Here is a 26318-nt window from a genome sequence, read left to right as displayed (position 1 = left end):
ATTTTTATTATTTTTACTTACATATTGTAAATTCTTATCTTTAAATATTAAATGACAACTGTCTATAATTAATACATTGAGATTTGATATTTTTAATATATCTTTTTCTAAAATCATCTTGAACACTTCTGATGTACAGACTAGGACCTGGAAAATATAGATAAAATATTTATTAATAGATGAATAATTGTAAAACAAAACACGATAGTTGTGGGCAGACAGTAGATTACATTTAAACTAATTACTATTTTATTTATAACTAGCGGCTCACCCGCGGTTTCACTCTCTTGAACTACTAACTTATCTTATTCTAAATCATTAGTTCTTAATAATAACCTTCTCAGCCATTATAGAGAGCTGAGCTATTACATTCATATCTCTTAGGGTTTGGTTAGCTGGACTGTTAGGGTTCCATATGAGCTGCTCCAGATCTTCATTTTTATTATATGGACAGAAAATGCTTGTTATGTTTCAAAGTTTCAAAATAAAATATAGCCTAGATGTTGCCTAGACATAATAGCTATACAACCAAAAAGTTTCATTCAAATCTGTCCAGTAATTCCGGAGATTAGAGCGTACAAACCGATAAATAAGCAGACAGTTTTTTTATGTGGGTTTGGGCTCTTTTACTGTTCCTAAACCGCCCCCTCAATCATTATTTTGTAAATATATTCAATGTACAGATGCGCCATTTTTACTTTCTTATTATATATATATAGATAGATTATGTACTGTATTTAATTTTACATCTGATTTCATTTAAACAAATGGAATTTAAAACAGAGGTGGTCTTGGCAGATAACATAAGCGTTTGATTGTAAACACGGCTATTGTGGGTTCGATTCTCATGCTGCTGCTCATGAAATATTTAATATTTTCATTTTCTCAGTCTAGTAAAAGGCATAGTGAGGTAAATTCACAAAGTGAAGGAAAGGGATGTATGTCTTAACACTAGGTTTCAAGGTTCCCTCTGCCTACCCTGCTATGTGCAGGATACAGTGTGAAAAAAAATTATATATATTTTCCTGCTGGAATCATAGAAGTCCCAAGGCAGTAAGTGAATGATGAAGTGTCTTAACACTAAGTTACCTCTGCCTGCTATACATGGGATACAACATGAAACTGAAAGAAAAGTCCAAACCTCTTTATACTCCAATGCCTCCTTCCAATTGCTCACATCATTATATAACTTAGCCTTTAAAATAGCTAAGTCAGTTAAAATTGTCAGTTCGTGGGCCACACAGTCAATTCTCGATGTGCGAGTTATAAATATTGATCTTTGACTTCCTGATGAGAGCTGGCTGAAATTATTTACGAAATAGTTCTTAAAGTATAAATCATATTTATAGGAAAAGCAAATATTTAGAAAAGTATAAAAAGTTTAGTTTATAAAAAGTTGAGATTAATAATAAAAAAAATGGAATAATAAAAAAAATGTGATGACATTATTTTTTTTATGTTTCTATAAATTTTTTTGCATCACACTGTATCCTATCACGGTAAGCAGAAGGAGCCTGGGAAGCTAGTGTTAAGTCAGTCCGCTCCCATTAAGACACTTCTGTTCCTCACTTCCCATAAAATTTGGCAGCATTGTGTGTTGATTGTTGCAATCAACAATGCGCTGGCCCTCATAACATACACACAATCCATCCCGTCCATACACACAATACATCCCGAAAATAACATAAACACAAATAACATGAAGCTAACATATGCCTGGCTTCTGAGCTCCTATCGAAACCACTATTAAATTAGAAATGGTTTTATTAGTGCAGCCTATGAAGTATGTTCTAAACATTAATAGTTATAGACAGGCGGAGATATTGCTGCTATACATCTTGCTTGTACTTCTATTATGTCCAAATTAAAACTGAACCTATTCCTATTCAATTTCTTGATTCAAAGTAGTTGTTTACTTTAAAATTATAATTCTTAACAGTTTGTCTTCCATCAAACTGTATGGTCTACCATTATGACATGTTATTACCCTTCTAAAGTATAGATATAATAAAAGAACAGAACAGAACATTGAAATAAAGAATTATATTAACAGTGTACATACCCTCGTATATTATAAGCATGTTCAATCAAAACACTTGTGGATATAAAAGCAGTGTGTTCAGTCACTAAAATATTTTTAGAACCAGAGTGAGCCGCTAACCGGGCCCCACCCTCAGCTGCTGTAAATCTAGTACATGAAGACTCCATTGCTGAAATTATTAATAATTATGAAAATTTGAGGATTAGCAATCGACACATAGTGTAAAATTATTTCTTGTCCCACGTCCCGTTCAATTTTCAAAACATTACGTATTACTTTATCACAATACTATACAAGGAGAGTGAAAATAGTTAATTTTCCAAAGTAGGAATCGAACCCACAACCGCCGCGTATACAGCCAGACAGACTCTGCCCCACTGAACTTTAATAATAGATATGAAACATACTATAATATTGCATATTTTACTTTTTCTAAATAAGATAACATCAAGTTAAAAGAGACTAAAAGACAAGAAACGAATGTGTTTCATTATTTACACAAAATATTTACATTACAGAAAATCAGTTTGTAAGAAAAAATTGTAACCAGATTATCCAATGTTATTACACGTTATATAGATATGATTTATAGTTTTTATGAAAGTAGATAAGATAAATTATCACACCTGAATATTATCCTTAAGTTATAACAAGCTTTTACATTAAAAAACACTTAAAGCACATTACTTAAGCACGACTTATTAACATAATTTTAAATATCACACAAAAAATGAAATAGCTACGTTAAAATATAAGTTTATTGAATGTACATTTTATAATAGAGTCATTATATTGGAAAATATTTGAATTTCAATAGGTATTTTTTATATTATTCGAGAAAAACACGGAAAATGCAGAAATAAGAAACAAGATTGTAGACCTCGTCAATTCGCTTTCGATGACATTTACGCGTTTGACGTTTTGATTTTGCATTTTGTATTTTTTATCAATAAAATAAAAGATAATATAAAAAAAAATCATAAAAAATAACAAATTATATTTAACTTAATTTGTAAATTTACACAAAATTTCATTTCAAGGCCAGTCGTAGCACAGGGGCATAAGCATGCAACTATAACCGCGACAGCTTGAGCGTTCGATTCCCACAAATAAAAAAAATAATTTATTTCTCATTCTGGTAACGAGGCGAAGCGCGGCGGTAAGTTCCGGAATTCGGCGAAAAGTGGGGAACAAAAGTGTGTTAATGGGAACGGAGTGACTTAACACTAGATTCCCAGATTTCATCTGCGTTTCATGTTTGATATCTAAGTGCGGTATACAACGTGCGAAGCTTTAAAAATATATTTTATATTTCTATTTATAATTTAGAAACATTTTTCTTGAATTGAAAATGTTTAAATTATTGAAATGTTATTGACGGTGATATATATGATAAGTACGAAAATAACATTTGTGGTACAATGGAATTAATAGCAATAGAATATTAAATTACTTGTTGATAATTTCATAGCTTTGTAAGTTTGGTATTTCCCCTACCCATGGTGACCAACTTATATAGGGCGCTATGGTGAAATAAAAAAATATATGTCAACAATGTCTCGATAGTCGACGTAATATCGATACCCAATTTAACAAAGTTAGTAATAAGCGTTTTTTTTTTAATAATTTCAAAGACTTAGAATAAAAAATTGAAATAAGGATCCAAAATCCAAATACAAGGAGTAGAAAACAATATTTTGTAGGTGTGTCTCTCTATAACTACAAGCTAATTAAAATGTTTTTTAAAATTTAACGACTTAATTAAGTTCTATTAAATAATCATGATTTTCAAATAATAGATATATTTCCTAATATAGATATAATATATAGTTGAGAAAATCCTGAAATAAATCATGTCATTCTCTTTTTAAAACCTAATAAATAAGTAAAAAGGCGAGAAAAAAGTACTTGTAAATATTAATATTAATTAAATATGGAAACACATATTATTATTAATAAAAAATATTAATATTAATAAAAAAAATACATTAGAGAGGACCCTATTATATACCTAAATATAATTACTTAAAAGTTAAACTTCACTTTAAACTGATTCTATTTACTTATATATTTAAAATTATTGAAGTTCTTTAATATCATTATTATTGCTATAAGCCTAATATGAGTAATATGTCGGTAAATTATCAATAAAGAATAGATCTCCTTATTATTATTATTCTATAAATGAAATAACATCACTTAAATGTTTAAGTTTAAATATATTAAAAGTGAAATACAATTGATGTCTGTACAATCGAAATCTTATGCTATCTCGATTAAAAAAAACTTTGACATTAGTCCATATTAAAATAAATATTTGTAAACTAAGGACCACAGAACCACACAAACACATTTACTTATTGCTGAGGACCACGTATATAATAGCATTGAAAAATTTAAATTAATTAAATTTACGTATATCATCATAAATTCTACTTAATTGCTGCCTTAGATTGGAAGCAAGGTAAATTATTAAATTTATATGTTAAAATTTAGATCAAAGATAATTATGATCTTATCTACTTTTGTTCATTACTAACTTTTCTAAAATAATAATTTACAATAATAATACTAACCAATACAGTCATTGTTCTAATATAACAAATCACAAGTAACTAAAGTAGAAATTAACTTAGACATTTCTGAAAATTCTTATTATATTAGCTAATCTCATCAATAAAAACGAATTCCTTAAAAATACTGACCTTTTAGTATTTTGATGGGATATAATATAGAGGTAAACTAAATAGTTATTATTTTTGATCTAGCTAAGTTCCTGCGTGTAGTTATACTAAGAATTTTAAAACCCAAAAATATTCACATTTATTATTTTAAGAAGCATAAGAGTAAGTAATGTTAAGTAGTAATAAGTAATTCTAATGTACATTGTTAGTAAATAGTACTTGTACTTCTTGCTTAAATACTGCAAAATAGTTTTCAACTGCATAGTATTAGTATAAATTAGAATGTCTCCTCCTGTCTATTCTTGTAAAAAGTTATTTTTAACAAGAGAAAAATAAAAAATATATTTATAAAATTCAAAGTAAAATAATTTTATTCAAAATAAAAAGTATTATGCTTCTGTTTTAATATCAAATTCCTTACTGCCGCTTCACTAAATTTGTATCACTTGTATTCACTAAATGCTATAGACTTGAGAATTACTAGGTTCCTACAATTTAATGCCTTAGACCTGTGAATAATCAGTGCAAGAAACTCAGCTAGACTTGTTTTTTAAATCAATTATTACACATTTACAATTATTTAATAGTGACAATGATACCTTTGAAATAGACTGGAAGCATTTTATTCTTATTAACAAATAATAAAGTATTAGTTATTTTAGAAATATATAATATACTTTTTATATTACTGTGTTATGATCTTTATGATTATTTTATATTCATATTTTATTTTTAGTAGAGTGCAAAGAAAGAAATTATTTATGGAGAAACAAATTTTTCGCATTGCAATCTAATGTATAAATAGACTTTTTTTTAATATTACACTGTATCCAAGGGTAGGCAGAGGGAACCTGAGACTCTAGTATTGAGACACTTTGTGGTCACGTCTGGTCCCGTTACGTGTTGAGTGGCGGAACTTAACGCCGCATTTTGCTTCGTTACAAGAGCAAGGAAATGAAAATATTACATATTTAATTTTGATGAGTGGCAAACTCACAACAGTCGCGAACTTGCGCCACTGCGCCTAACTGCGCCAAAAACTTTACACAACAACTTCAGCTTAAAACTAAAGTTAAGGTCCCCTGCAATGTCAGTGTGAATGGTATGATATTAGAACAACTGAATGAGGTGGTGGATGGAAAGGCGTGTTGGTGCCGGTAACAGGGTTAACGAAGCCTTAGCTGCTTTGATGAGACGTCAGCACAACTGCGCGTTTGGCCGTACACAATGCAGTGCTGGTACCGACGTTGTTATACGGCAGCGAAACGTGGGTATTACAGAAGAAGAATGAAAGAAAGATGAATGCCGTGAAGATGCGATCTCTGCGTAGATTATGCGCAGTCAGCTTCGCTGATTGCAGGGTAGGCAGAGAGAACCTGAGTGTTAAGGTCCGGTCCCTGTACGCCGTTCCGCATAATTCTGGAGTGACGGAACTCAACGCCGCGCATTGTTTCGAAAAATAAATTTAAATAAATATTTAGTTTCCTCGAGTGGGGATCGCACCCGCGATGTCACCCCACCAGTCGCGTTTACAGTCGCACTTTGTGCCTATACGCCACAACTGGCTTTACAATAACTTTAAGATTTTCAATATTGTGTATTATCTATCTATTATACTTTAAGTTTCCATTGTTTCATTTTCTTTACAGATGAGCGATATAGAAAATCTTTCCACCGCTTTTAACCATATCAATATATACGAAATTTTGGAGCCCCAAAAAGTTCATAACGTCCAAGTAGGTACTTTAATTGATATAAGTGATGACACAGCTAAACCAAATGAAGAATTGATAGGTTCGTTCATAGATAAAGTGACTAAACCTAAATTTGATATATTAGATGTATACGAAAATATATATGTAACGCCACAACATATTGAACCTCAAAATAAGGATGATTTAGATCAAGATATTTTCATAAGAGAAGATTCATCCAATGATGAAGTAGATTCTATACATGACAATGCATGTGCTAATATACAAACAAAGCTAAATAAGGCACGTGATACAAACCTAGATAGTAAGACTTCGCAATTTTTGTTTCCAAAATTGCATCGTTTTGATGATAAATCATTATGTAAAGATATTATAGACGATATATTTAAACCGAAAGCAAAATTCAATGAAAACATTAATGAAACATCATTTCCTTTCAACGAATCAATATATAATGCAATTAAAGTTGATAGGGATGAAAATGTTAGTTTTAACACGAGTGACTTAAAGACTGTACCACTACAAAATTGTATAATTTCTTCAAAACAAAATCAAGTTACAAATAGTTATCTATTTACTCCACCTAATGTGAAAATTGGAGATCTAAAAGATGATTTTATAATACCAAAACTAAAATCAAATACAGATTCTTTTGATTTGTCTGTAGCTAGTGACGTACCATTTAATAGGAAAATACAAGAAATGCCGATAAAGGAAGAAAATTTAACTTTCTCAAACAAAGATGTGCAACAGATTATACAATCACAAAGTTTGATGTCTTCAAAGGAAATAAATAAAGATTCAAACAATTGTTTATCTGTGCTATATAATGCAAGGAATGGTGAAGAATTTTCACAACCTATAATGAATTTAAATATTGAAAAGTGTGCAATTGCCGGTGAAATATCTACTGTTAATGGAAAACCAATTCATAAAATCGAAAAACCAGTATTAGAAGGCAAAAAAGGAGACCGAAATACTATCTTTTTCAAAAGTTTACATGATTTTTTGCACCAACCACCTCGTGATTTTAAAACAACTGAAATTATCAAAGATAGTGCATCTATTGTACCCAAGGTAAAAGTATGCCTGCAAACTGTACACACACCACAGAATTTAGTTGACAAAAACAATTTTCTAATAAATTTATATCAATATAATATAAAGTGTTCTTTAATAGACGAAAATATGGTGATAAAATCGCTCAACCATCCACCGATACCGATGTTACAAACTATTAAACTGGATAAGAAACTTTTTGCCAAACGCATTATAAAAACTGAAAGTGAAAAGATCAGATATGCTAAAGGTCCTGACATTTATGAAAAATCGTTGATATTACCACAAATTATGAGACGTTTGATGGTAAAAAACAAAAATGAGGCAGCCAAGAATAATGTTATGCGAAAATTTATCCTAGATTGTCAAAATAATGGCGATACTGAAGAAACATTCGTAATGCCTCAACTTGTGACAGAAATAATCATAAAAGATTGTAACAAAGAAAGGCTAAAAGCTCTGCAAGTTAGAAAAGCGTTTGATGAATTTGTTAAATTCGGGAAGATTTAAAAAAAATACAGGTATCGAGAACATAGTGTTAAGACATATTAAAAAAGTAGGAAAAACAATATGGGTTTTCTGGTTCATATTTTTTTAATATGCAACGGGTTCATATTAGCGCAGCGTATGACTGTGCGCGATGTGGGTTCGATTTCCATTTAGGAGAATGAATTACTTTTTTACAAGACTCGGCGGTTGAGTTCCGCTATTCAATACGCAATGTCTTGAAAGTTAGGCGGTGCAACGCAGGGTCTTAATCCCCTGTGCTTGTATGAGTAAAAAAATACAACATGTAAGTTTCATTTATGCATAAAATTGTTAAAATATAAACTGCGACATATCAAAAGCGAATAAAATTTAAAAAAATATAGAGAAAGGAATTAGGAAGCTACAAGATGATATCAATGTGTTTCTATGTAACGTAATATTATTATTCAAATATAGGTAAAAAAATCGTATCGTATCGTAATCGTACACCGAGTTATTTAAATATAGTGTCTGTGGTCGTCAAAACATCTGTGACGTCACATTGCCCTAAACAAAAATATACTGCTTGTAAGATACAATAAAATAATGAACGTTTAAGAAGTAAAGACTTAGTTCGTGCCGTCAAGTCGGGCGATGTGACGTCACACTTATCGCGATGGACGAAACCTCTAACTGCGATGTCTTTTACATTTATTGTGACACTTAGGAGCTTTTTTTCACTGTATTATTTCGTTCTTTCAATTTAAATAAACAGAAAACGAAATCAACTTCATCGTTCATATTTATTTATTTTTTACTAAATATGAGATTTAAACAAAAAGGTTTAAATTTATATTAAAAATATATGTAATAAAAATGGAACCAGTTCTTCTTGAATTACAAGTAAAAATTATTTAGCTTATTTGACTATCAATCTATACTAAAATTAAAGAAGTTGAAGAGTTTGTTTGGTTGAACGCGCTAATCTCAAGAAATGCTGGTTGGAATTCAAAAATTCTGTCGGATTTTCACAGCTCGGCTTTATGTTTCGCCACACAACTCGTAACACACACAAACAAACAAACTATACGAATTATATAATATGAGGCAATGGAATCAAGATCCGGCGTTCTTGTTAAAAGTTAAAAAATTTTCAAAAATATTTAAAAAGGTATGTGTATATGTAAAAAGGTATGATCCAGGCTAAGTCTATGTATATAAAGCAAAAATTTTGAACTCTAGTAATAAAATTAAAGCTACATGGAATGCTATTACTACTGTAACTGGGAGACCTAGAGCTGTCAGTGAACCTATTAAATTAAAAATTTATAATGTAATCTTAAATTCAGATTTAGAAGTGGCAAATACTTTTAAAATTTTTTTTTCTGATATATCTATTGAATTAACACGTTCACTGCCATCATCTCCTTTGGAAGCAGAATTAATACTAAAAACCCATGTAAATAGTTGTAAACAATTTTTTTTGTTTAAGAATGTGTCACCAGATGAAATTGTCAAAACTTTTAAAAGCCTCAATTTAAAGAAAACTGGTGACTTATGGGGCATGTCTGTTAAAGTTTTTAATTCAATCATACTTAATAATGCTCCTTACCTTGCTTTAATTTTTAACAATTGTGTAGAATCCGGTACTTTTCCTGATTTAATGAAATATAGCAAAATAGTGCCGCTTTACAAAAGTGGAAATAGATCTGAGTCTGGAAATTACAGACCGATCTCTGTTTTATCATCCTTAGGTAAAATATTTGAAAAAATAATGTTCAATCAGCTCACAATTTTCTTAAATATTAACAATTGTTTCCATAGTGAGCAATATGGTTTCACCAAAGGCAAGTCCACTACGGATGCGGGTGCTGCACTCCTAAAGCATATTTATGACGCATGGGAGAAGTCACAAAATGCTATTGGAGTGTTTTGTGATTTATCCAAAGCCTTTGATTGTGTAGACCATGAAACTCTGTTATTAAAACTACATCATTATGGTATACAGGGTACTGCCCTTCATCTTATTGCCTCGTATCTAGCGAAGCGAAGAATCCAGAAGGTTAGTATAAATAATGTAAAATCATCTGGATCTCCTCTAAAGATGAGTGTTCCACAAGGATCTATTCTTGGTCCCCATTTATTTCTTATTTATATTAACGATCTGCCTTTTTATGTGAAGAACCTATGTGATATTGTACTTTTCGCGGATGATACCTCTTTAATATTTAAGATTGACAGAAATAAAATAAACTATGACGATGTGAATAGTGCACTATCGCATATTCTTCGTTGGTTTGATGTTAATAATTTAATGTTAAATGCTAAAAAAACTAAATGTATTGAGTTTACTTTACAAAATGTTAAAAAACATAATTTTAGCCTACTAATTAAAGGAGAAGCTCTTAATTTGTCGGAATCAGCTATTTTCCTAGGTGTAACTATAGATTCCAAACTCCAGTGGAATGCTCATCTGGAATAAACTCACTTGCGGATAAACTCAGCTCTGCCGCGTTCGCAATTAAAAAAGTAAGACAAATGACGGACTTTGAAACTGCCCGACTAGTCTACTATAGCTATTATGGAATGCTGCTATGGGGCAGTGCTGCAGATATCAATTCAATATTTATTCTCCAAAAAAGAGCCGTGAGATATATTTATAATCTAAGAGCTCGAGATTCTCTGCGAGATGTTTTCAAAGATGCAGGTATTATTATAGTTGCTTCCCAATTTGTATATTATAACATTCTCTTTGTTCGACAAAATATACATTGTCATAGCAAAAATAGTGACAGTCATACGATAGGAACGAGAAATAAAGATAAGCTTGTTACACCAAGTTTTCGCCTCCAAAAAGTTAATAAATCTTTTATGGGTCTGAGTATACGTGTATATAATAAAATTCGGCAGTGTATTCTTAGTTTGCCACTACCAAAATTTAAAATATCTGTAAAAAAAATTCTAACAAGTAAAGCTTATTACACTGTTCAAGAGTATTTAGAGGATAAGCATGTATGGAATTAATGTCTATTGAATGTAATGCAGGATAGCTGCCAGCAAATGTAATAGATTGTACCATTGATTTTGAAAAGAGCAACTGTTGAGTTTCTTACCGGCTCTTCTCAGCAGAAGTGCCTTCCGAACCGATGGTAGCTTTTTGTTCATATGTTCATTCGACGATTCTATAATAAAGAATATTTTGAATTTGTCTCTAACATAGAGCGACGCGTGAGAAACAGAGTAAAACACTCTCACACAAGATTCTCTCCGCATATCCTCCTTTACGGGAAACGATGCTACTTGTTAGATTATAAAGCATTTACGATTATTTTTAGCTTTAAACAATGTAATTATATGTTATTGTAATATTTAATCTATATTAAAGTTATACCTTTTTTCAATAGTTTTTAATTTTATTGTCTATTTTTACTATAAATAAGGTGTCAAAATAAAATTAAAACGCTCGTAAATGAAAAAAAAATACATTATTGTTCTTCAAGAGCAGTATTCTTTTATGTATGCGATGTATTATTAGTCGTATTAGGTATATGTATGAACCATGCCCAGGCTATTGCGTTCAACTTTTATAAAAAACCGGACAAGTGCGAATCGCGCCTGCCCACCGAGCATTCCGTACAAAAAATAGGAGGTCTCGAGCTTTTTTTGAAATTCAAGCTTAGCTTTGCCAGAGCCCTTTCATCTAATACCTCACTTGAACTTGGGCTATAAAACCAAATTTTGCCCCCTTTTAAGACTATTATTTTTTTGAAATTTAACCATTCGATGCACTGCCGCAGTTAGAGAATGCACGGCGATGAGACGTCTCTACGCAAAGCCAAAGTGTCAAGCGTTTCAAAAGTCACTGAGCCCCTAACGATTCAGACGGCTTTACGTTGTATACGATCAAATTGTTCAAGCTGATTCTGGGGTGCAACAGCCCAAAGATGAGAGCGTATTGCACATGAGGCTGAACGTGGGCCTTATATAACCGGTGTTCCGGCGTTAGGTACCGTTTCGCTCCGTCGATGACCCCCAGTTTCTCTAAAGCCAACTTGGCATTGCTTTCCAGATGACCGAGATACTAGCAGTCAATTTAAAAGCTAAGACCCAATATTCTGATCTGGGCGCGGCTTAAGAGAAGTTTTCTCGAGAACTGGTGACACGACATATAGGGTTTTCTTAGTGATTAACTCGCAAACTTATGCCTTCTGGGAGTTGAATTGAACCAGATGCCTTTCAGCCCAAAAGGAAACACTCCCGAGGGTTGCTTCAACAGAAGACAACTTTTGTTTCAGTACTGGTCGACGTTTTCCTAAGAAAGACTTGCGCGGGCGGTATATACAGCTTCTATTGTGCTATTATCTGCATAGCCTGAGAAAAGAGTTCCACCTTCTGATGGCATCTCACTAGAAAATGGATTATGGAAAACGGTCACGAGGATTTGTATCAAAAATAAACAATTCCTTACGAGAGAATAATCAGCAGTGTCAATAATATTTTTATATCGCAAAATCCTATATAAATATTTTTATATCGGAAAAAAATGTTTGTTCAGCTTATTAAATATTCTTTCTATCTCTTAGTAGCAGATAGGCCCTAAAAGAAAATGGTTACGTTTGTTCACGCTTAAGTACCAGTGGAGTAGCTTAGGGGTTTAGGGTCCTCTACCTACGTTTAGGGCCCTCTAAACTTGATCAACGGACTAAAACTAGCAAATAATTGTACTTCATAAATATAAATTAAAACAGTTATTTTGATTTCGTCGCCTAGTGTGACATTGAGCTCTGCTACTCAACACGTCTTAAAAACTTCGGAGGAAAGTGGGAAACGGAGCGTCTTAACACTAGGCCCCCTCTACCTATGTAGCATGAAGCCTAAGTTGCTAAGTGAAGCTAAGTTTAGTTAGAGTAAGAAATGGTTAATATCCTGTCTGGCTTGAATTACATGCGATTTTCGTGATGAAAATAATTTGGGAAAATGTTTTTTAATGATAATATCATTGCATCTTGGGTATTCATAGTATGGTATTCTTAAAAGTAAAGTGACGTAACTCAAAATATTTAACTAGAGTTTCCTAACATCTGGTGATTAAAAACTATTCATCTACAAGTATTAAATTTTTGAGTTAGCTCTCTTTTATTTTATAAGTAGATATAAGAATGGAAATACCGTACATTTAATGTACCTATTAGGTACATAATACAATCTAGTTCAACAAGTGTCAAAACAACAAAAAATCATACTTACGAAATTTTCTTATTTTCATTTATTCTTATAACCAGCACTGAGCACTACTAATACTTTACGTTGTTATAAAATAAGTCTAAATAAAACAATATATCAAGTATTGTGAAACTTTTGATAAAAAATTGATTTATAATTCCATAGATAATTGTAAGTTTATGGGGATTCCCAGAAACTTTAAGTTTCGTTCAATAATCATCTTTGTTATCAAAGTATTCACGTAAGAGATATAACTATGTATAACGATTAGTTTTAGGCCATAGTGTACAGAATAAAATGTCTGATTATACGATGGTTGTGGGTTCAATTTTCATTCTAGGAAATATGTTATTTGAACTTTCATTACCTACCGTACATTTTTCATATTATCAGTGAACATTAAAAAAATTAGGTATACATAAGCTCGATAAAGTTAAGAGCGCAGTGTCTTGATATTCATTAAAAGTGAAAATACTTTCCTTGCAATAGACGTATTCTCGACGTTCATTATCGGAGATGTCTATTTTAACATGTCAGCGCTGAGCAAAGCAAGTAGAAGTCATGGTGAAATTATAATATATCGGATTGTAATATATCTTATCTATATTTAGTCTTACTTTATGTTTATTGCACGTAATATTATCATTACTACAGTGTGTTAGTTACAATCATTGTCAATTTTTCATTGCCAATAAATAATATGGATCCTCTCAGGAACCTCAAATTATAATGACGTTTAAAGCAAGTAGTACTCTTCAAAACTGACCATAAACCGTAATCCAGTGGATTAAAATCTATTAGATTAAGGACTATATGATAATATGACTGCCAGTTTTCAGATCTGATGAAGTCCGAGTCTTGCTCAAAATACTATTCGTGGTTATTAAATATGGTGTTAAGAGATTTAACTTTTTTCTCAAGAATGGTTTTTGATACACTTGTGCCGATGTTTTGATACCTTTTTCATAAAAATATGTGTAATATGTGTATGGCTAGGGCTCCAGAGAGAGGAATCTCCTCACAATACGCACCGTCTCAAGTAAAACTGCCTTCTGCATCCGGTTCTCGATCCAGCAGCTAAGCGATAACCCTTTAAAATATTGGTCAAAGTTTTAGGCTATTATAAAACATTAAACTGTTAACTGAAACCACTATTGGCACAATGACATCCCACATATCAGTAGGTAATTTCATGGGCTAAATATAAATATTTCTTCATTAATATTATCAGTTCAGTTCAGTTCTTATTTTATGGCGTTTCGAGCGTGCCAGTTGAACACTAATCACTTCGCCAATGTCACGTTGTATGGAGAACACACGAAGAAGATTGTACGGTAAAAAAGAGATTATATTAACTAATATTATTAATCTGTGAAATTTGCTAGCTGTCATACTTTTTAGTATTCACGTTTGACATTTAGAATTGTAAACATAACCTATTATTCGTTTAAAATTTGTAAATAATTACTTTGTTACATTTTTATAAGATAAAACAAAAAAAAATGGATACTATTGAACGTCTTGAAAATGAAATATTACATTTAAAAGAGATATTGAGTCACAAAGAACAAGAATTACAAAACGTGAAGAAAATTTTGCAACAGGTTAGATCATAATTTTTTTTACAACAATTGAGTCTTTAGTATTTTAATGAAATAGTGTAACTAACTAACATGATTATATCAAATTATTGTACTAATGTGATTTTGGTAACTTAATGTCACCTAATTTTAAAAACAAAATCCTTAATTTTATGTGTATAACAATTTTATTAAAAGTGTTTACCATACAAGACACAATCTCCTTCGTTTGTTCTCCATACAACGTGACATTGGCGAAGTGATTAGTGCTCAAAATGCGCACTCGAAATGGTATAATGTAAGAAGTCAGTTCCCCAAAACAATATTTTTTAACAGTAACAGATATGAAAAGACTGCAGACAGATGAACTAATGTTCATTAGATTTATGATTTTTTTAAACTGTCTGTTACTGACAGGTGGGATATTTGCTGTTATATTTTTTTAGTAGAAAAAGAGATTTGATTTATTACACACAGTTCAGTTCTTAATTTATGGTGCTTCAAGCGTGCCAGTTGAGCACCAATCACTTCACCAATGTCACAATGCATGGAGAACACACAGGAGATTGTATGGTAAAAAAGAATCATTATTATCATTATTACAGGCAAAATCATAAGTCTGTCATAGCAAGTGTCATTTAGACTTAACTCATATAAGAATTTATACAAAAACAAATATGTGACTTGGTTATGGATATTTTTATTTCAGATATGTGATAATTTTGGGAATGATTACAGAGTTCCATAACATCCCTGCTATATACATTTGGAAAGCTATAATCAAAGAAATAATAATGTGTTTACAGTTCCTGTAAGTTATTTGTTGTAAGAAGGAGAAGGGAAGAAAATATTTGTAACTTTTCTTATTGATTACAGATAAACAATGGCACTACAAACAATGAAAATGAAAACATGGAAATTGACAATAAAATTAAATATCTTAACACTTTACCTAAATGGGCAATAGAAAGGTACATCAAAATCAATATGCTAGATATTTTATATAAAAAAATTATATAACACTATTTGGATATATTTCTTGGTTGGTTGGTATTGAGTGTTTAATTGAGTGATGAAAAATAATTATTATAAATTTCTTTTTGATCCATACTGTATTCTGTCCATAACAAGGCAAGGCACTGGTAACCTAGTTTGCAGTACTGTTCCCCACAATGGTCAATTTTCAAGACATTGCATGTTGAGTACAGAACTTAGGGTTACATCTCGTTACCAGAGTAAGGAAAAGAGAATATTAAATAATTCATTCCTTCAACTAGGAATTAAACCCACAAATATGACACTTTCAGTTACACACCTGTGCCATTACACCACATTATCCTCAATTCATTGTGTAATTTGGAATTTTAAATTTTTTTTTTTTAGATATAGTCGACAAATTCTCCTCCCAGATATAGGTGTCCTCGGGCAAGAGAAATTAATGAAGGCCAAAGTGTTGATAATAGGCGCAGGAGGCCTAGGTTGTCCAGCTGCCGCTTATTTAACTGGGGCAGGAGTTGGTATGGAATTGTTTATTTACATCTATGTATATACGCTTTCTTACTTCATGCTATATCCCACTCACAGCAGATAGATTGAATGAGCGTGGGAACTTTGTGTTAAGATACTTTGTAAATGCTATTTGCAAACATGTATTCTTAGGAACAAGAAGAGGTGAATATTCAAAAGTCCGGAAACTTATTCAAATAAGTAGCCTGTTTGTATTGACTTAATCAATTATAAGCAGAATAAACGAAATTATAATTCTCTTTAATTACAATTACAAATACTTGTGAGACTATATATAATAACGATTATAACAATTAGTATCTATGACTCTCTTAAAAATGAAACCTTGTAAATTAACCATTAACAGTTGTCTCTTATAAAAAGCCAAAGCATTGTTGAGTTCCACTAGTCAACATGCAATACTTCAAAAATTAGTCGGTGCGTGAATAACGGATCTTAAAATTTGGTTCCCTCCCTACCCCGCTATATGCGGGTTACAGCGTAAAGCTACTCGTAGAAAAAAAAACAAGAATTTGAGTAATTAAGTAGTAATTCTTTTTAATCTTTATATTTTTTTATTTAGGAGAAATAGGTATAGTAGACTACGACGAAGTGGAAATAACAAATATTCACAGACAGATATTACACTGCGAAAGCGATCAAAATATAAGTAAAGCTGAATCGGCAGCTAACAGTATGAGAAGGTAACTTTTACAATAATACAATATACTTATGTTATATAATGGAAGAATTACCTAATAATGCTTATTGATAATATTATATACTAGCGGACCCGGACGTGGCTTCGCCTGATGAACTATACGAATATTTATAAAATATATTTATGAAATTATTTTCAATTGTCAATAGAATTGTATGTACTTAGTCAATAGAATTGTAGAACTGTATGTATTTACCTTAAAACGGATATTTCTTATAAGATCTTACAACATTCTCCCAATGAATACTCAGCCAATTTAGAATATCTTTTTCTTGAAATTAATTGCCGCCATACTAAAGTCCTTCTTGGTGTTGTTTATAGTCCCTCATTATGGGCGACTTGAACACTTGCCTTCTAAAACAAGACTCCAGAGCTAAAAGGTTACAATCTTTAATGACTTCTTTTAATCTCTCTATTCTTACCCTCTCTGAAACACATTTTCCACCAAATTCTGACCCCTCTTTGATTGATGTCATTATGGCCTCCAAACCAGAGAACGTACGTATACATGGTCAACTGACAGCCCCCTTCTCGTACCATGACCTCCTGTTTGTAAGTTACACATTATCACTACCTAAGCGAAGAGGCAAAGTTTTAATGCGTCGTAACTATAAGCATATTGATCACGACTCGTTTGCTTCAGACGCTAGTTTAATGGATTGGTCTCATTTCTATTCATCTTCTGACATTGACGAAAAAGTTGAAATTTTTAACAATAACTTATTATCTTTATTTGACGCTCATGCACCACTTAAACCAGTCCGTTTTAGACGCTCGCCTGCCCCTTGGCTCACTTCGTACGTAAAGATAATAATGAAGAAACGCGACAAAGCCAAGAGAAAGTGCAAGTGGCACCCGAGTCCAGAGAATGTTGCTGTCTATAAAAAGCTGCGAAATCGGTGTAACAGGTTGTGTAGAGATGCAAAACGCCGGTATATAACTTCCTGCATTGACAATTTCTCTCCTTCTCAAACATGGAGATTCTTTGAGTCACTAGGCGTGGGTAAATCTCGTGACATTTCTGATCAGTACATTGATTTGAATTCTCTAAATAGTTACTTTTCTATTTCCCCCGTGCGTATGGCCAAATCCAATAAAACTTGATGTCTTCGAAAACTGGCTCAGGCCACCCAGCCTAACTGTGATCCTTTTGCCTTCCATGAAGTGACAGTAGAAGAAGTTAGAAAGGGTATCGTATCTATTTCCTCTAAAGCTGTTGGAAGTGATATGTTGCTGCTAGTGCTACATCTTGTAACTCCTATTATTACTCACATTCTAAACTTCTCATTCGAGTCAAAATCTTTCCCTACTGCCTGGAAAAGTGCACTGGTCCTTCCGTTACCTAAACAATCTAATCCAATTCATTTTTCACACTTTCGTCCTATTTCCATCCTTCCTGTCCCTTCGAAGTTCCTTGAGAAATCAGCTTTTCAACAGCTTTCTAACTATTTATTCTAAAACAATCTTTTAAATACATTCCAGTCCGGCTTCCGCCCATCACACAGTACATGTTCAGCGTTAATTAAAATTACTGATGATATTCGTTTCGCGATGAATAATAAAAAATTAACTATACTTATTTTACTCGACTTTAGTAACGCGTTTAATTCTGTGGATTTTGATGTGTTACTTGGTATCCTTTCCACACTTAACATCTCTCCTGCTGCCACTGAATGGTTTCGCTCTTATCTTCGGGGTCGCAAGCAAAGAATCTACACCGGAGAGCTTTGCTCTGACTGGGTTGATTTGGTGACTGGTGTACCTCAAGGCGGCGTACTCTCTCCTCTGCTCTTTTCTATTTTTATAAATGAAATTACCAAAATCCTATCTTGTCAATACCATCTCTACGCTGACGATTTACAGCTATATAGACACGCCACTTTTGAAGACTTAAACACTGCAATTTTGAACATTAACACTGATCTCGCTCATATTAGTGAGTGGGCGACTTTGTTTGGCCTTCTTATTAACCCCTCCAAATCTCAAGCTCTAATAATTGGCAGTAGGCAATTACGTGCTAGAGTAGATTTTTACACCTTGCCTTGCATTAAATTAAACGAGACAATAATACCGTTGTCTGATTCAGCAAGAAATTTGGGTCTCATAATTGATAGCCAGTTGTCGTGGTCTGCGAACATTAATGTAATCAGTAAACGCATACATTATTCTCTGCACTCTCTTAAACGCCTTCAAAATTTTTTACCCATTCGCACTAAAATCATTCTTGCTCAATCTCTTCTTCTGCCACTGCTAGATTACGCTGATGTTTGTTATCCTGATGCTAATGAAGAGGCTCTCGACAAACTTGACAGACTTCAGAATATGTGTATACGTTTTATCTTCGGCTTACGCTAATTTGACCACGTGTCTGATTTCCGTCGACAACTGAATTGGCTTCCTGTGCGTTTACGTCGTAACCTGCACATTCTCACTATGCTTTTTAACATTTTAAAGTCATCCTCTCCTCCTTACTTAAGGGAGCGTTTTCAATTGACACTTCCAAGTGAAAGACCTGTACGCTCATGTGTAACTCAAAGAAAACTTGAGTACCCTATATGTAATACCTCTTTCTATGAAAAATCCTTCATAGTTCAAGCAGTGCACTTATGGAACTCACTACCTAACTCTATACTGTCGGGCAATCCACCTCTAAATACTTTTAAAATCAAATTAAAACAACATTTTCTTCGTCTCAATTAGAATCTTTAGTAGTCGCTTTGTCTTTTTCTTTATTAATTTTCTTTTTCTGTTTTTAACTCTTTTATGTCATTGTATATATTTATATGTTTGTATGTGTGTATGTTTGTATAAGTATATTTATGTAGGTATAGGAATATTGATTAATATTATGTATATTTGTATGTAGTATTATTATTATTATTAACATAATATTAAAATACCGCACCCGAATCATTTCTTATAACATCTCCTACATTCAAGGGTTTCTGGTAGAGATCTCTATTAGAGATAAGTTATCCTTTGTACACTTTTTTACCTGTTGTTATAAGTTTTCTGTACTTTCTATCTTGTGTGGTACATAAATAAATGAAAAAAAAAAAAGAAAAGAATTAGTAAGAGAGTATAAGCCTAAATAAATCAAATAAAATCCCAAATTATTAAAATTACGATGTATTAAGTGTATAACATCGGTATAAGCCAAACCAAAACCAATTTACCAAACTGAGATAACCAAACATAAAGAATGTTTGCTTATCTTAGTTAATTTAGTTAGTTTTAGGTAGTTTTACTCATCCTAGATATACTTAAATAACATTCAATAAAAAGTAAGGGGCAATGTCGCGCAGCCACACCAAGAAAAGAAGAAGAGAACCAAAGTTTAAAATATATATGTTTATTATAAAATACACATGCTAAATGTATGTTCTTACACATTTTTATATATATGCTGATGTCGCTATGTGAATTAGTATGTTTTTTTCGTGTTTTTTAATAACGTATATTATACTATACATTGCCGCAGTGGCAGTCGTTTACCTTTCGTCGGTGGTGTATAGTATAATATACATTGCCAACTTCACAGGATCAATATTTTTTGGAACTTTACTATAAAATGTAAATTTCAAGTATGTCTTTCTTATATACTAAACCAATTTTATTATAATGTAAAAGACAGTTGTACTGCCGCCTTCATATAGTGGTTCTAGAAAGCTTACACACAAAGTTGTGGGTTCGATTCCCATAAAAAATACTACTATTATTATTACTGCATGACTATCTAACTATATAATAAGACAAATTATATTACATTCATTATTTACCTATTTATAACACAATATAGTTTGGCTTATCTTTGGTGTTGGTTTTTTGCATGTATCTTTTGCTTTGGTTTTAGACTCTAGGGGTGATAGAGCTAGGCGCATTTTCTCCTTAGTGCCTGAAGAGAATGCAGACTCTGACACAAGTGACGGAGCTAGTAACAGTAATGAAGCTGGAATGATTGGATCAACAGAAAGTTCTCCAGAACCATCGATAAATTCAAATCTCGAAAGGTTAAACCTCCTACAAATTTCTGATTATGAGATAGGAACGCATGCAGCTGATATTTATGCCGATACCACCGAATTGCCTGTTACATCTCATTCATTCATTCATTACAAGAAAGAATGAAGAAAGAAGAAAATCGACGTCAATATAAACCAAATAAGCCTTGTAAATGGAGTTTCAAGAACTAAATCAGAGTCGGTGTGTGACATCATGTATGACTTCTTGCTCTACATAAGAGATGACACTTTTACGGGCATTATTACTGAAGAACAAGAAAAGACTATGGGTGTTGGAAGTAAAATAGTTTTAGCTTTATATACGACTATTAAGTCGAAACATTTCAGTGAAAAATTTACACGATTTCCCGCCAAGCAAAAATACAAAACCGGTATCTTAACGATCATGCGATGATATTGGCTATGCCAAATATTATCATTGGCCGCAAATAACCGGATATCAAATGTGCAAGTACTGTAAAGCTGTACTGCTGGCCAGGCACGTACCATGTGCATAAAATGGAAGGTTCACCTTTGTTGTGTGAAGAATCGAAGGTGTTTTTTGGAGTACCACCGCAAGCAATAGGATCTCTGAATTATTATTTTGTAACAAAAAATTGTTTAAGAATGATTTTTTTAATTAAACATTTTTACTTCCATCAATATAGTAGTTTTTATTTAAAATCATGTTATTTACAATAATCTTTCAGTGTATTTTAAAAGCTACCAGGAACATTTCCACCCTCCCTAAGCATCGCAATGTATAGTATAATATACATTCTTAAAAATAGTAGAATCACCGTAAGTGTAGCAATGTATAGTATAGTATACATCGTGTTTTTCCGAAATTTTCATATTATGATTTTTTAATTTATTTTTTTTATGTTTTTTATAGCCCAAAGAAGCTACCAGTATGCATATTTTTTGATTTTCTTAAAAAAAAAATTTTTGCGAAGATAAGGGTTAAATTAATTAAGTATAAACAGCAAATAATTACATAAAAATTAACAACAAACAATATCAATATTCTTTATTAAATAATAATAATAATATAATAATAACTACTCAGTCACTTCTTTTTTTCTAGTATCAATTCAAAAATCAAAGTGACTCCATACAATGTAGACCTAAATCCAGAAAATGCTTTAGATATAGCTGGAAAATATGATCTAATACTGGACTGTACTGACAATGTGCCCACGAGGTATATGTTGAATGACGTCAGTGTGTTAATTAAGGTAAGGGGAATCAAAAAAAAACCTAATTTTAAACGTTATCATTCATTCTATATGTATATGTTTTCTAAAGCTGTTACATTAAATAAATATTTTTTGTGTTGGTTAGAATATAATATATGTTTTTTTAAATTCACACTGTATGTTTGTGTGTTTTATATTTAAGGTTCCTTTAATATCTGGAAGTGCACTGAAAATGGAGGGACAGCTCACTATTTATGGGTATAGAGAGGAGAGTGGTGATGTAAGTATTTTTTTAATTTTTTGTGTTTAATGGAACTGAAATTATTTTAAATAGTTCAGTTTACCCTGTAAGGCAGTTAAGTATTCAGTGGTTATATTTGTATATACTTTCAGTGGTTATACTTATATTCTTATTTGTATTTCTATAAAATGTTGGGAATGAGGAAAACTGGGAAAATCGAGACGCCCCGGTAAAACTGGGACGTCGGGCAGCTCTGAAATATCCTCTAATTTCTTTTAACTTGTTAAATTATGTTTTAAACTCGATGCAACTCCATCGAATCGATAAAGATCATTAATCAAGATGTCTAACCACAAAAATAAGAGAAGGAATGCTTGGAGTTTGGATGGTATGATATGCATATGACTCACTTTGTATCCATTTTTAAATTTCAAAATATCACATAAATTGAGATATTTCTCTTATCCATAATATCCGAATGGCACTTTAATCAATACAGCAATAAAGTATCATTTGTTTCCAGCAGAATCCCGCAGGTCCATGCTACAGGTGCGTGTTCCCGACGCCACCGCCCCCTGGCACAGTGGGTAGCTGCTCTGCGCAGGGGGTGGCGGGTCCAATACCGGGGGCTATAGGTAGTTGTTTAGCGATAATTACAATTATGTTTATTTATATTTATATTATGGCGAATATTAGCTTGGTATTTGTTATTTTAGATAGTTTACATTTTGAGGCAATCGTGGCGCAGATACAAAGTGTGACGGTTGTGAGTTCGATCCCCATTTGAGGAAATTAAATATTTATTTAATTTTTTTTTTTCCGCTCCGGGGTCGAGTCAAAGCGCTGCGTTGAGTTCCGCCACTCAACACGCAATGCCTCCAAAATCCGCACCATGAAGTAAAAATCAGCCTCCCGACATATGGGAATCATGAAAATTAACCACAGCAACCACTAGACATTGTTGATGTTTAACATCAAATAAATAATTTGTTAATGAAAAATATTTTTTGAAACTAGAAGCAAAAAACAGAATGATTTCAATTTAGATGATACATATATTTATATTATTTCTTCCACAGGTACACTACAAGCTTTAGAAGCTATAAAATTAATAGTGGGACATTCACATAAACAGCTTTTAGTTGGGCGATTGTTATTATTCGACGGTGAAGATATGACGTTTAGAACGGGTTTGTATAAAAAACTATGTTTATTATTAAGGTTACATATTTAATTTATTTCTAAAGAATCGTCTTGTGCTCTATGTTGTTGATTTTTTTCTAGTAAGAATAAATCTTAATAGTCATCGGGTGCTTTATACTAAATGTCGGTTTTCGGCAATATCTAAAATCTAAAAAGTCTCATTTAGACTCCTTTTACATCTGTAATCGTAACAATAAGCAAAAGATTTGGATATTTTAATAAAAAAAAATGATAATCATAATCGAATCCGATGTAAAAAAATCCGATTGTTTTTTGTATTGATTGATTGATCGTATCCTCAACAGTTTTCTCCTCAGAGTTTGAAGTGTTTTTTTTTGTTTCAGTAAAACTTCGAAGTCGTAACCCGCAATGCGAAATTTGTTCGGACGCACCAAAAATAACTAAATTGTTGAATTATGAGGTATTATGCGACTCTCAAGCTATAGAAAAGGTATGATTTTAATCTATACTACCTATATTTATATTATAAAACTAAAGACTAGTTTGTTTGGTTGTACGCGATAATCTCAGGAACTACAAATTTGCAATAAAAAAATCTTTTTGTTCTCTTTATAGTGGATTTCTATATAACCTATGATCATTCCTTTTTTTTTGGGAAACGTAAATGATAAATTTTCCCAAATGAGGATTAAATGAACAATCATCGCTATCGTCTTATTCAAACCCTTCAGCTTTATCCAAGCAAAAATTTCATTAACTTTATAAAACGTTTACAGGATTTAGAATTAAAAATTTTACTAAAAGAACATCGGATATCAGCAAAAGATTTATATAAAAATATAAATAAAACAAAAATAATAGATGTAAGAAACGAACATGAATATAAAATGTGTCATTTGAAAGGGTCTATGAACTTTCCCATAGATAAGTTGCAGCAAACTATGTTTAGCCTTTTAGAAGAGATAAAAAAATGGGAAAATCAGGGTAAATATTTTTAGGTCTTCTATTGCCTTGTCTTCTATTTATTTTCTTTTACTTTCTTTCTTTTTTTTTATACTTTCACGCCGTATTCCGTATAGCAAACCTAGTGTCAACTTCGTTTTTCTTTTTCGCCTGAATGGGACATTGTATGTTGAGGTGCGGAATTTAATTATACGGTTTCTTTTGTCAGAGTGGTTAATAAAAATATTCAATTCCTCGAAGTGGGAATCGAACTTGTAAACATTGCGTTTATAGTTAAATGATATCCCACTTGCCTCTTGACGACCTTGTACGTAGCTTTATTTAAACTCTTTCGATTTAAAATGTGTTTTATGATTTTTTCAGTAACTTTCATTTGTAGAAGAGGCAACGATTCACAAATTGTAGCTAAAAAGGTATTAGACATACTAGATGAAGGACACAAGTTCAAAGTCAAGGACCTAATAGGAGGACTACACGCGTGGTCGAAACAAGTTGATAATGATTTTCCAATATATTAAAATTATATATAAGCATATAAATTGTTTTATTTTGCTGTTGGGGACGTCGAACTGCTTCGCTTATTGTAATGAAAAAAAGGAAAATGTCACTCTTTGTGTGTCGTAGCGCAGGGGCAACGCGACAGTATGTGGGTTCGAATCCCACTCAAAGATATGAAACATTTGTTTAAATTTATATTTCCATTTCTTCACTCTGGTGTCCAGGCAAAACGTGGCTTTGAGTTCCGCGACTCAACACGCAAATGTTGGCGGAAAGTGGGAAATGGAGTGTTTTAACGCTTCCCTTTGCCTACCTGGTGTAGGTATGAGTTTGAGATATTTTCCCCTGTATTCTGCTCCCGTTAAAGCAGCGCAGACGCTTCCACTCTGTGTAAAAGATATATCTTACGTAAAAGTTTTCTATTTGGTTTTTAAGGACTCCAATCAAATCCAAAACAGTTTGCCTCGCTCGCTATTCACTGCTCGCTTTGCTCGTCGTAATGAAATCGGAAACTATTGAAGGTATTACATTTATAATAGTTCTTAAAATCACTTACACTGCTTTATAAAACGGTATTTCATTAAAACTTTATTTTTTAAAATTATTTTTACAGATTTTTGTGTTTAGTTAAGTAAGTACCGTCATGGATTAAACATCCATCGTTAAGTTAGCTTCTAATATCATAATAAGCTTCAATAAGCCTTTTGGCCCTTGTGACGTAGTCGGGATGGTAGCTTACTACTTCAATCCCTACTTGGGGGAATGAATTCCATTTTCATCAATCACCACTCCACAATAAGGCGTGGAACAAAGTGTCCTAATACTATGTTCCATCTGCATATCCAGCTATATGCCGACTATATGCCGGCTATATGCCGACTATATGCCGACTATATGCCGGCTACGACGTGTACACGTTTCAAATAAATCTGGACTTAACTTAAAGCTGTTTCTGACTCACTCCCATTTCACAATTGCCACTAAATGACTGGCGGAATTTCCCTAGAACTGGTTAAAACAGTCAAAAAAGTTAATTTTAACCAATCTTGAACTCTATTTCTATAATTATAGGAACTATATATTATAACAGTAATAGAAGTTTTAAAATTGTAAGGAAAACAGTCAATTTTCCACTCTATTTCTATATTTATAAGGACTGAGAAAGGTAAATAAATTATTTTGAACTCTATTCCTTAAGGTAAAAGACCTTGTTTATTTTTACCTGTAATTCTGGAACGACTTACTAGTTTTTCAG

General features: G+C 32.1%; 3 protein-coding genes across 5 annotated transcripts in view; 2 read left to right on the top strand and 1 right to left on the bottom strand.

Annotated features, from left to right (window-relative positions):
- Dcr-1 (Endoribonuclease Dcr-1) overlaps positions 1-13368 on the bottom strand; it is a 41588-nt gene extending 28220 nt beyond the window's left edge. The window contains exons 1-4 of one of the 2 annotated variants that reach the window (XM_085187265.1): positions 13215-13368; positions 2063-2210; positions 1142-1301; positions 22-147 (exon numbers count right to left, since the gene is read on the bottom strand). In XM_085187265.1, coding sequence (XP_085043391.1) covers positions 22-147; positions 1142-1301; positions 2063-2210; positions 13215-13233 — 453 coding nt within the window. In that variant the 5' untranslated portion in view covers positions 13234-13368. Of the gene's footprint in view, positions 1-21; positions 148-1141; positions 1302-2062; positions 2211-2667; positions 2919-13214 lie in introns of those variants that run through there. The other variant, XM_085187266.1, reaches the window with a different exon arrangement.
- Positions 4265-11368, top strand: LOC146538698 (uncharacterized). The gene is made up of 2 exons (XM_085187306.1): positions 4265-4505; positions 6375-11368. The coding sequence occupies exon 2, from the start codon at positions 6375-6377 to the stop codon at positions 8007-8009; it is 1635 nt and encodes a 544-aa protein (XP_085043432.1). The 5' UTR covers positions 4265-4505; the 3' UTR covers positions 8010-11368.
- A 1210-nt stretch (positions 13369-14578) lies between the features above and the next one.
- Positions 14579-25095, top strand: Uba4 (Ubiquitin-like activating enzyme 4). 2 transcript variants are annotated; one of them, XM_085187317.1, is made up of 11 exons: positions 14579-14794; positions 15647-15741; positions 16154-16287; positions 16860-16980; positions 22086-22236; positions 22400-22477; positions 22965-23073; positions 23518-23628; positions 23986-24092; positions 24379-24586; positions 24929-25095. In XM_085187317.1, the coding sequence occupies exons 1-11, from the start codon at positions 14693-14695 to the stop codon at positions 25081-25083; spliced, it is 1371 nt and encodes a 456-aa protein (XP_085043443.1). In that variant the 5' UTR covers positions 14579-14692; the 3' UTR covers positions 25084-25095. The 2 variants fall into 2 exon arrangements, with proteins under 2 accessions (XP_085043443.1, XP_085043442.1); XM_085187316.1 differs by having other exon boundaries at positions 22962-23073.
- The last annotated feature ends 1223 nt before the right edge of the window (positions 25096-26318 follow it).

Source organism: Heliconius melpomene, chromosome 6 (assembly GCF_056956725.1).
Source record: "Heliconius melpomene rosina isolate 202511_hmr_F chromosome 6, ASM5695672v1, whole genome shotgun sequence".
Lineage (NCBI taxonomy): Eukaryota > Metazoa > Arthropoda > Insecta > Lepidoptera > Nymphalidae > Heliconius > Heliconius melpomene.
Note: the sequence above shows the minus strand (reverse complement) of the source record. Positions and strands in the feature narration are given on the sequence as shown.

What these genes read in the sequence shown, in the direction of transcription:
- LOC146538698 (XM_085187306.1), top strand. Translation starts at nt 6,375, where the DNA reads ATGAGCGATATAGAAAATCTTTCCACCGCTTTTAACCATATCAATATA.
- Uba4 (XM_085187316.1), top strand. Translation starts at nt 14,693, where the DNA reads ATGGATACTATTGAACGTCTTGAAAATGAAATATTACATTTAAAAGAG. An exon ending in ATAGAGAGGAGAGTGGTGAT is followed by an intron (nt 22,478 to 22,961) that starts GTAAGTATTTTT and finishes ATTTGTTTCCAG; the next exon opens with CAGAATCCCGCAGGTCCATG. An exon ending in AGATATGACGTTTAGAACGG is followed by an intron (nt 23,629 to 23,985) that starts GTTTGTATAAAA and finishes TTTTTGTTTCAG; the next exon opens with TAAAACTTCGAAGTCGTAAC.